At 42.1% G+C, this 11686-nt stretch overlaps 1 protein-coding gene across 1 annotated transcript; it reads left to right on the top strand.

Annotated features, from left to right (window-relative positions):
- Window positions 1-614: 614 nt before the first annotated feature.
- On the top strand, window positions 615-11123 carry LOC125484634 (schwannomin-interacting protein 1-like). Its single transcript, XM_048604114.1, has 3 exons — window positions 615-869; window positions 8653-9231; window positions 11088-11123. The coding sequence occupies exons 1-3, from the start codon at window positions 864-866 to the stop codon at window positions 11121-11123; spliced, it is 621 nt and encodes a 206-aa protein (XP_048460071.1). The 5' UTR covers window positions 615-863.
- Window positions 11124-11686: the final 563 nt, after the last annotated feature.

Below are 11686 nucleotides of genomic sequence, written 5' to 3'. Positions count from 1 at the left end.
CGACTGCAGCCAGCAAACGGGGCAGTGCGGCGCGCTCCCGACTGCAGTCAGCAAACGGGGCAGTGCAACGCGCTCCCGACTGCAGCCAGCAAACGGGTCGCTGCAGCGCTGTCAGCACACACTCACCAAGAAAATAAGAGATTCTCCGGTTGGCTTCTTTTCCCCGCTGTCGGACTTGGGACCGGAAAGAAATGGCACTTTTAAAACTGGAATCCGTTCAGTTTCCCTGCAAGGGGAGCAACATCGCCAGTTACTGCGGCTAGCAGGTTCTGACAGCCTCTCGGAATATCATCGCTATTTCTCCAACTTGCTGCTAGCAGTCCAGGTGCGCTAGGTGTTCCGCTGGTTTTACTGTATGTGGCACGGTCGCTGTGGATGCTTCTTCACATGACGGATCATGCTCTTAAAAATTAAACCGAAGGACCAACATGAGCCTGCGATGAATGATTTAAAACACGCGCGGAAACGAAAAGCACTCATAACAACTTCCATGAATTATTCAGACGAGACAGACGTTTTCATACAAGGTCGCTGCGTGTAAAAAGGCCGGGCGCGGAAAGAGTGGGAAAGCTTCTGAATTCATTTTGGGAGGTTGCGACTGATTCCGCACCATCGCAGCACGTCGCCCATTCGGTTGCCATCTCACTGACATTTATCACCGGAACTATCTCGATCGCTGCTACCTCAAGCTGCCGGCAGATATCAGCTGAGCATTCCGTGCAAAAATCTCCTTTTAAACTAGAGTCCTGGAAAGATGGGTTCCAGAGGCATGGGAAAAGAATAGGAGATTTTTATGGGGGCCCAGCTTAGAAAATCGTGATCTGCACTGGACAATGACTTGATGGGAAATTTTGGACCAGAAAATGACTGTAAGTATTGTCATTTAAGAGGATGCAGGCTATAATAGTGACGTTACATTATGTTTGGTCCTGTTCAGTTGTATGTGTATCTGGCTACAGTGGTGAGAATCTCAGCAAGTTCTGTGCTGTTTGTTTTTTTCCGCATCTTCAGTTCAGTTTCACGTTGGAGACATTGACAGGTCCGAATATTGTCAGTTTGTACAGTCATATTCCAGCAAATTTTGTTTTTAAAATTTGAGAAATGCACTTTGCTTTTGGGGTATGGTGGGACGCGTTATGATTGGAATCACAATTGGTAGCTGGGGGTTAAAAGGACTTGCATCGATGTAACTTTGGCGAGAATGCCGCCCAGCTACAAGCTGAAAGTGTGGCCAGAGATTGGGTGTTTAGTCTGCCGCTCGCCTTGAACGCAGGGCGAGGAGAGCTGAGCTCTGCCTGAAACTCCAGCTCCAGCTGCTGGACAGAGAAGAGCTTTGTGCCCGGTGCACCCAACCCATCCTGCCAGAACTGATTCTCAAATCCACATACTTGTTGGCTGACGTCAAAATCTTACTTTAAAAGGGAAACATTAAAATGTGTGGCAAAAAAAATCACTTGTCGCCCCTTATACCGACAGAGCGAGTTCATTTCACTCATTAGCCCTTGCCTTTTTTGAGCTTTGATTGCGCTGTTTTTAGGTGGGAAGCCAGTCCTCACAGTTTGTACTTAGTTAAACTTTCACTATAAAACTGTCACTGTCGGCTAAATGCTACATTTCAAACAGAGAGAAAAGAAAAGGTGTGTGGAATAGCTTCAGCAAGGTACTTCCCAGCACATTTCCCTTTTAAGAGGACGGTGGCGGTGAGATGAAAGCAGGGAGTCCGCTCCCTCTTTCTTAATCCCCGCTAGCTGCCTCTATGCCGAGCCGGAATCATTCCCGTTGTAAGTACAGCACTGCTTCACAGTCAGGTTTTTCTTATTCCGTCTCCTTTTCCTGTGAAGTTCCCCTTTGTTTGGCAGCTTCCAGGAGCTGGAGCCGCAGCTGTGTGCGTTCCTGAGCAGTCAAGTAGCTGGAGTCAGGGATAGAGGAGCCGGGAGCTGATCTCTCCGCTAACCCCCCGTCTGCGGTGTTTCACATATCTTAACTAGTTCCTTTTCTTTCTCTTCCCTTTAATTAAACTTCAAGACTGCAAGATAAGAGTTTAATATCATAGGAAAGAGGATTGATTAACCACTTTAACTTCCTGGAGTTTATATTATTGTGTTTCTTTGGTTTGTTTTTTTGTCAAGAGTTCTGGCCTTTTGCCGCCAATGCGCATTCTGTAACTCGCTATCGGCAAAGGGCAAGGAAGGGCTGAAACTACAAACGTTAACCAGGACCAGGACCCCCAGCTAAATCCGCAGTTGCAACGTACATCTCCTTTAAGCTATCTTGCTGCTGTCGCTGGTAAATGGTTCATAACACATGCTCCAGAAGCTCAGCTTAGGCCCTGAAGGCCCAAGATCTTGTGTTTTTTTTCAGGAATAAGCAGCACCTGCCCGTGTAGAATAGCTTAAAGAGGATCCACAGTGTGACTGCAATAAAACATGTTTCGGCATGGGCAAATCTGTTTCTCATTTCTCCAGAATGCTTTATGGAAGCTATTTGCATTTATCCTCATCAAAACGATGGTTTAATTCTTGTTACCAGATTTTTAATTATGCATCTGTTATGAAATGTGCCTGGCAATGAAAATTAAATTATTGTCTGTTTAACGTGAATTTGTAGAATGTGATGTGTAATTATCGGCTGCTAAACAATCAAGCAGAATGTTCCATGTTTTATTTCATCAGTATCCAGATATATGGTGAGAAAACAAAGCGGTGATGAGGGAAGAAAATAATCCCAGGAGTGTTGATCTGTTTTACAAGAACAATGTATACAAATGGTTGAGACACAGAGAAGACCTGTCGTGCCTTTTTGATATGTGTTTCCTGCCAGTGGGTCATGTGCTTGTTTACAGTCTGCAGAAATAAAATATACAAGCATGTCTGAGATACAAGTATGTATTACCACCAAGTGGGATAGTCAAACAAATCATTTCCCTGTCAATGTTTGACATCATGGTGTGCTGATTGGCTGAATACAACAGTTTCAGTCTCAGATGGGAACTGTTTTGTCCAATTAAAGATCCATCGTAAGATTTACAAACCTATTAAGTGAGTGTTCAGCGATTTCCACCTTGTACTCCTGGGTGTGTTAAGCCTATCTCGGCTTAGTCCAGAAAACAAGTAAGAACAAGAGTACAAACTGAGAGTAACAGGATCAATGAACATTGTTAGATTTAGTTTGCATGGTATAGTCTGAGCCATTAATCAGTAGTAAATTTCAACTCTGCTCACTAAATTCTATAGTTGCTGTTTTGTGTTGTGGTTTATGTGTATTCATGGAGCTTTAATTGCTATCGCAGGTTGATCTTTTTAATCTTAAAGTGTAGTGGAAATTGATCTAGAACTGTATCAATAGAGGACAAAATACTGCATAAGTGTTCATAATTTTGGTTTATTACACCACAGTGTACCTCATTTGAAGTTTGCAAGGCATATTAATTCGGGTACCACCTAATCCTCTTAATTCTAAGATTATTAGCTTGTAGAAATGGCAAAATGGGTGTGTAGTTTTGAAGAAAGTTGTAACTCATTGGTGAGTCATTTGTACACTTCCCTTAAGGCTGGATTTATGCCATGGTTATCAGTCTGAGACTGAGTGTTAACAGTATAAATTCAAGTCAGATAACAACTTGCTTATAGCACTTGGCTGTAATTCAGATTTCCCTCCTTCACCATTTAGATTTGCATGGAACTTCATAACGAGCTGTTAAACTTTTAGATGGTTTGATAGTGTAGTTAGTAATGTCTGGACTCTGAAAACATCAAAGTAAATTATGATGAGCTCAAGAGACCCACTGAATATTTTTTAAACAGATTTGATAACTGCATTGAAATTGTACTGTGAAGGGATGAAATTCCAGGAGTCAGAAATGACTTTGACATGCAAGGATGAATGACATCTTTAGGTTGGCATCCTCAAGATTCCTGATGGAAACAATGAAGGTTGCAAAGCTGCACATCTTCAGCACCCCTGCAGACAGCACACACCATAGGTATACCTGGTCACGGTCAGGTGGGTCTATCCGTTCAAGGGTAGATTTCCTGTTTGCATCCTGCACGTTCTCGATCAGATCTGCCGATGCACAGCTGGGGATCCTCACTGACCACTGCCTCCTGCTGGCCAACTGTCACCTACAGGATGACCAGCAGGCCGGCAAGTGAACATAGAAGTTGAACATGAAACTCTGACCCCAGAAAACATTGAGGAATTCAAGAAAGATTACATAGCTTGGAGAATTGTGAAGCCCATCTTTGAGTGTCCAGCAGACTGATGGGAAACAGTCAAGGGTAACATCAAGAGATTCTTTATCTTCAAAGGTGTTCAGGAGGCTAGAGAGAGATAGGTACACACACACAAAACACCAGAGAACCATGCAGAACCTACTCCTGCTACAAACAATGGGGTTTGATGATACGGAGGATCTCCAGGAGGTGAGGAGTCAGCAAGCCTCAGTTTGCCTCAGAGACCTCCAAGATAACCTTCCAGCCCAGGGTCCATCTCATAGAGTAGAATGAGACATGCTTGCATTTCTTCTTCCAGAAGGTGCACGAGGAACACTCTGTGCTCAGCAGTCTGAAGGAAGAAGATGGCTTGATAATGTCATCTCAGTCTGACATCCTGAGGATCAACAAATCCTTTTATGCCAGGCTGTATGACATGAAACCCAGAGACAGTGCAGCCTCCCAATTGTTTATGTCTTCCATCACCGATGTCTTAGATGACAGCACGCAGGAGAGTCTAGACCAGCCGTAACCTCTGGATGAGCTAATTAATGCCCTCAAGTCCTTAGAAAAGAATAAAACTCTTGGAAGCGATGGTCTACCAGCCGAACTGTATTCAGTTCTGTGGGACTTGATTGGGCAGGACCTTCTAGAGGTGTATGACAGTATGTTTCTGGCAGGTGTATGTGCAAATCCATGAAGAATGGTATCGTCACCCTCGTGTGAGTGGAAAGGGGAGAGGGAGGAAATTAGAAATTGGCGACCAATTTTGGGGCTGAATGCAGATTTCACAATCCCGTCTAAGGTCTTTGCCAACTGGGTCAGGTCTGCTCTGGCGCCAGTGATTCACCCTGACCAAACCTCTGCTGCACTGGGCAGGGTGGTCTCAGAGACCCTTGTGCTCCTCAGGGATACGATCGCCTACATGCAGGACAGGGGGGTGGATGCCTGTCTCATGAGCCTGGACTAGGAAAAGGCCTTTGACAGGATATCGCACATGTATGTGTGGGATGTGCCCTCCAAAATGCACTTTGGGGAGGAATCCGTAACTGAATCCAACTGCTCTACACCAATATCAGTAGTGGTTGGGAATCAGAAAGCTTCCCGTTCAGATCCGGAGTCAGGCAGAGCTGCCCACCATCTCCTTGTTTGTGTGTTGTATAGAGCGTTTTGCTGAGTCAATCAGGAAAGATGCAAGCCTGAGAGGGGAGACTATTCCTGGCAGTGGAGGCCTGCAGGTCAAAGCTTCGCTGTACTTGAATAATGTCACTGTTTTCTGCTCGGATCCACTGTCAGTGCATAGATTCATGACCATCTGTCACCAGTTCAAACCGGTCTCGGGAACCAAGGTAAATCGAGGCTAGAGTGTGGCCATGTTCTTTGGGAACTGGGCCAACCGATCCTTTATTCCCTTCACTGTTAGGACAGATAACCTGAAGGTGCTGGGAATATGGTTCAAGGGGCCAGGGCATGCGCAAAAACTTGGGAGGAGCGTATTACCAAGGTTAGGCAGAAACTGGTCTTCTAGGATCAACACTTCTTCTCCATTGCAAGTAAAAACCTGGTCATTGGGTGTAAGGTTTTTGTATGTGGTGCAGATCTGGCCTATTCCCAGAACCTGCGCCATTGCAGTGACCTGAGTCATTTTCCACTTAATCTGGAGGTCTAAGATGGACCGAGTGTGCAGGGATGCCATGTACAATGCTCTGGATAAGCAAGGAGGAAGATCATACCCTACACCACCCTCTTCCTGATGACTACCTTTGTGTGTGGCTGTATCAAGCTGTGCGTAGACCCTCGGTACGCAAACACCAAGTGGCACTATGTACTGATGTTCTACCTGGCCCTGGTGTCTGGCTTCGATGCTGTGGAATGCACCAAGTAGTTAGACAGTTCTGTATCATCTGTCCTTTGTGGAGAAATTTGCAAAGAAAAACACCTTTGACCACATGTCCCATCAGGAAGTGGTCAGCATGCAGCATCCATGACACCCTGTGGGAAAAGAAGAGGGTGAATCCTGCCACATGGTTCCCTGACCAGACTGTCAAAGTCATTTGGCAGAATGCCTCATCACCAGAAATTCCCAACAAGCACCAAGACATCATTAGGCTGGTGGTGAGAAGGGCACTACCTGTGAGATCCTTCATATACGCCCGGACACTCTGTGGCACCACACGCTGCCCTCGAAGTGGCTGTGAGGTGTAGAGACTGTCACACATCTCCTGCTGGAATGTGCCTTTGCAAAGGACGTCTGGAGGAAGATGCAGTTGTTTTTGTCGAGGTTCGTCTTGAGCAACGCTGTGACACAGGACTCTGCTGTATGGTCGCACACTGAGACAAACATCAACTGCTTCTAGAGGGCCACCAATTCGGTGAAACACGCTCTTTGGTCAGTCCGAAACTGTTGGTCTTCCAGAGCACGTAGTTGACTTTGACCAAGTGTTGCAGACTGGCACAATCCCAGGTCCAAGACTATGTGCTGAGGGATGCACTAAAGCTTGGGGCTGCTGCCACCAAGGCGCAGTGGGGAAAGACCACAGTCTGAGGCCTTTCTGTTCAAGTTAAATTGGGGTTCGTTCAGTTACTGGGCTGTACTGATGCCTCAAATATATGTAAATATAATCTTGTTCAAGTAAGAAATATCTTTGGTTTGTTTGTTGGATAGCATCAAACTCCAATGTTTGTTTGTTTCTTCTTATGCTACTGTACAGAACTGAACTGCTTCAGTGACAATATATCTATATAGATATTTTTATGAATGAAATATATTTTGAAAGAAAATATCCTCAATTTCTACATTTTCATTTTTCAGATCAACTGTTGTTTGGTTTCTGACTACAATGGTCAGAATCACTGCTTATGCTATTGGAAACTGGATAGATTATCTTTGTGGTCAGCAGATGGAAGAATCTTTCATCCTGTTAGACCAGGCTAGATTTGAACCAAGGCCACAAAACTCAAAGGCCAGTAGTTAATTTACTTGCATTACTTTGACATCGTTAATAATTCTGGTTTCCTATTTCTAGGATTCCCAAGAGTAGATTTTTTTTTCAGTGGGTGTAGGTTAATTGATTTTCTTAAAAGTAAGACTTTAATGAGGTGTAGATGTTACCAGCAAGGTCAGCGTTTATTGTCCATGCCTGAATTTAGAGATGGTGGTGAGTCCTGGTTCTGAATGTACTGCCTTGGCTCTGGTAGGCTAGGAATTCCAGGATTTTGACACAATGGTCATGACAGAGTGGCAGTGTAGGTTTATGTCAGAATGGGGTATGATTTTAAAAGGAATCTAGGGCCCGTTTTCTATGCTTTTGCTGCTTTTGACCTTCTTGGTAGTTGAGGTCACTGATTTGCAAAGTCCTAAATGATAAAAACTACTTAGAATTAATTTGATGATCTTGTCTAGTGTTGCACTTGATTCATTCTATTGGATTCACAAATTCAGTGCAGAAAACTGGTGGGACATTTAGAGTTACGATTCCACACAGGTAATTAAGTTCTGTGATAATTGGTGATTATCTTCCCTCTCAGAAACAAATATGTCTTTGAGTCAATGATTCTATTTAATCAATATTCAAACCAGAAAGGACTCAGTCTGGGCTTAAGTCAACCTTGTTGTTCTGTTTGTGTTATGCTTTAGTTTCTTGGCAGTGGTAAATTCTCTAAATACAAATACAGTCCAGACAAACTTTAATTGTGTTGCTTGACAGGAGTGACTAAAACCAAAAGATTGTGATCCTTTTCTCACAGCATTGCTGTGAAAGTTACTTTAGGGTAAAATGTGCAAGTTAAAGGCAAAGTTGCAAATATTTATCTAAATAAACAAACTCTTGTAACAAATACTGGAATCAGTGAATGCCTGCAAAATAATTTGATGTTGTTTGTTTAAGTCTTATATTTTGGATAAAGTAATAATAAACAAAGGAGGAGTAAATATTTTCAAGAAAATAGATCTCTTAAATGAAGCTGTAGCATAAAATATACGTAAAGCTGACACGAATGAACAATATTGAAGTAATCATTTTAAATTTTCAAAATAAACCTCCTTGTTCTGGCTTGAAATATAACAAATGTGTTTCAAACTTTGAGGTTATTTTAAACAAGATACATTATTACTACAATTGGTATCTGCACTGTCTGTGGTTTATAAAGGGAGGAGCTCTCTAGCTCACTGAAACTGCAGTACTATAGCTGTGGAAAAGCTGAATAATCAACAAAAATGTTTACTCATGGAAATTCACCCCATGTATATTGAAATACAAATCCTATTTGTCAGGAGGAAATGTACTTATCTCTGGTATCTGTCATGTATTCAAAAAGTCTGCCAACATTCAAGAATTTCATAATTTTAAGAAATAATTTGAGAATAAACTCCGGTAAATATTTTATTATGCAAAGGTGACCAAAAGTATTTTTATTGAATTGTACTGTATTTCCTCCTCAGGATTACAGGGAAGATGGTATGGATTTGGGAAGTGACCCTTGTAGCCGAGCAAGTTCCGAATCAAGCTCCAACAAAGTGACACCATGTTCTGAGTACAAATCCTCACCGAGTCTGGATCTTGCCACATTGGGGGACTATGAGGAAGATGAGGATTATCAAGAATATAAAAAGAAGGTGATAGAAGAGTGGGAAAATGAATATGGTGACTACTCTGAGAACAATGGCTTTGTTAAAGCATCTAGCAGGAGTTTAGCACAGGAATTTCAAGAAGTTAAGGTCATCCCACCAGTACCTTCGATTGTTACTACAGGTGAAATGAAACAAAATGGCAATATAGCTCCAACTAAACGCAGTGGAAAAGAAAATAAGACTCTTCCAAAGCTACAGAAGGCATTGCAAATAACGAGTGGCAGCGTGGCCATGAAGCAGTTGGAGACCTCGGGGACTTTTGTTACAGAAGAAGCACAGCTTCCAACCATGGATTGGGAGGCCCTAGAGAAGCATCTTGCAGGTTTACAGTTTCAAGAGCAAGAAGCACAAAACCAAAACCAGAGCCAGACAAAAACAAACTTCACATCAGTAAGTTGGTTCTTTGCAAAATTATTTATTTGCTCTTTTTAAGGTTAACATTAGAAGCTTTTGGCAACCTTTTGGGTCTAAATAACCCTTATCCAGTGGAAATAGTGTTGGATGTATAATAATCAGAAATTTAATGTACAGAAAGATCTTGGGGAGAAAACCAATATTTTCGTAAGTTTTAGGGATTTGATACATATGCAAAATGATCAAATACTATTAAGACTCTCTCAATCAAGTGACTGAGAAACCTGTCAAAGCTGAGTTCTGCTTGCCTAACATGAAGTGTAGACTATAATGCCATACTTGTCCAATACAAGCAAGGTTAGGCACAAGTTGGCAAAAGATGAGGTTTTATTACCCTGTGGCTGTGCATGGAACACAGCTTTCTGTTAACTGACTGAAAAACACAAAGCTTATTAGCATGGGACACGAGTATGCATCTGTCAAGTGACCGGTTTCAGTGCTGTAAGTACCATTTAATACGATGGAACCCTGCTTGCCCACTTGAGACTACACTCTCCATTCAGGCTTATATTGAGGCTGATTATTTGTGATTCTCAAACAGTAGTCCCCTTCTAATAGTATTGGTCAGCCAGCCTCATTTATTCATCAGCCATAAAACAAATCAGATTTCTGCACTGTGGTGTACAAAATTGAAACTTCAGGAAACACTTTTCCTATTTAATATTGCACTCTTTCATTGCTGAGTGTGTCTTCTTTGAAGCCATTAGACCCCAGAGGCTCTAGTTGCTTCCTTTCATCTTCTTCGTTAGTCAGGTGGTTGGACATTACAAAGAGCAAAGACATTAGACAATGAACAATTTAACAATTTTCTGATTTGAATTCTTGCTTGTGGGTACGTTCTTTCTTGTAGGAGAAGTGTGGTGTGCAGCATAGCTTTTCTGAGTGAATTCCTACCACTCTATGGACTGAAATAGGCCACATTGTATCACTGTACTTCTTATGGTTGAGTGTATGGATCTACAAATGCAGCTGTTTGCCTATCTGTCCTTGTTGGAACCACTTGTCCCTAGGTATCTGAACATGTTGTTAAGAGAGGTAAACAAATTACACTCTTTTCACCTCGAGATTTGATTTTTTTTTAAGTTATGCATTTGGTTACATTTCACTGTATATTTAACCATGCGCAAAGCTGTGTACCAATCTCCTGAGTTCATCAAAGTTAAGGAGTTTGTTTTATTGTCAATTCACTCAGTACAAAGTATAAACTTTGATAGAAGGATAAAACCTGCTCCAAATCCCATAATATATGCACATACGCATTGTCATTCAAGGAATAAGAACAAGTTAAGGGTGAGGCGAGGCAGAATTGAGTAAAATGTTGAAGCTCAGAAGTGAAAGAATTATCAGTTTCAATCTTGACCTTGAAGTTCTGATGTGGGTTGTGGCTGAGCTGATTGTTTTCCTGACGACAATCTCTTTTAATTTGCAATCAGCCCTTTTCTTAGAGTGGGAGATATAGAATTTGAAGCTCTTTTAATTATTTTAATTCTCTGACTCTGTGATGTATTCCAATTTGTCAGAAAGTGTCCGAGCTGAGAACTGTAGAGTGAGGAGAGAGGCAATGTCATATTCTGTGAGGTGTCCTTCTTCTTGCTGTTACTGTGGCAGTGCTCTGACTCTGTTGGATGTGACTATCCTTCTGCATCAAATTGACAAGTCTATAATATTAGTTCCTCCCAGGTGGGGTTTTGATCATGTAACTGCTGGCTATGGCACACAATAGACATTATCCATACTAAGGAAAAACTATCCAGATTCCATGAAAACAGAAGGGGAATCTTCAGTATGTCTTACATAATTGTTTTTGATGCATTTCTTTGTTTCTGCAACAGCACGCAGATGAGATGGCTGTTGTTCAGTGTCCTTAAGCTTTGTCCAGGTTTTCAAACAATGGCAAGTGTGAAATTTTTGCAGGGGACTGCCTAGACATGTCTCCTCTTAATCCATGTCAGAGGTTTGTGGAAAATTAGCTTCTCTTAAAGTCAGCTGACTTCTACAGCCATTTTAAAACCTAGCATCCTGTCACATTTAAAGCTGTTGCTTTTAAAGAAAGTTCCTTGTATTAAATTAGTCAAAGGAATTAAAGATTAACAGCCACCTTTTAATGACATCATGACTTTGCAATTGTACATCCTGTGTTGGGGTGAAATGAGGCACTTGAGTGGCCTATGGAGGTTCTGAAAAAACCCAGGGAAGAGGAGTCCACAAACTACTCCGTAAGGTGGGAGAGAGGATGGGAGTGAACAGGCAGGCAAAGGACAAGTCATACACAGTAGTTTACAGCACTGTTATTCTCCCGCCCTCCACCTTCTCAAACATACCAAACAGACTCCAGAAAAAATATAATAAAATCCAGATTCATGTGTTGGACTTGAACAGAGAGATACACTTTCCATGAAGTTGCTCAACAATGGCTTAATGTAGACATTGT

The sequence above is a fragment of the Rhincodon typus genome, chromosome 13, assembly GCF_021869965.1.
Source record: "Rhincodon typus isolate 14 chromosome 13, sRhiTyp1.1, whole genome shotgun sequence".
NCBI lineage: Eukaryota > Metazoa > Chordata > Chondrichthyes > Orectolobiformes > Rhincodontidae > Rhincodon > Rhincodon typus.
This window is presented reverse-complemented; position numbering and strand designations above follow the sequence as displayed.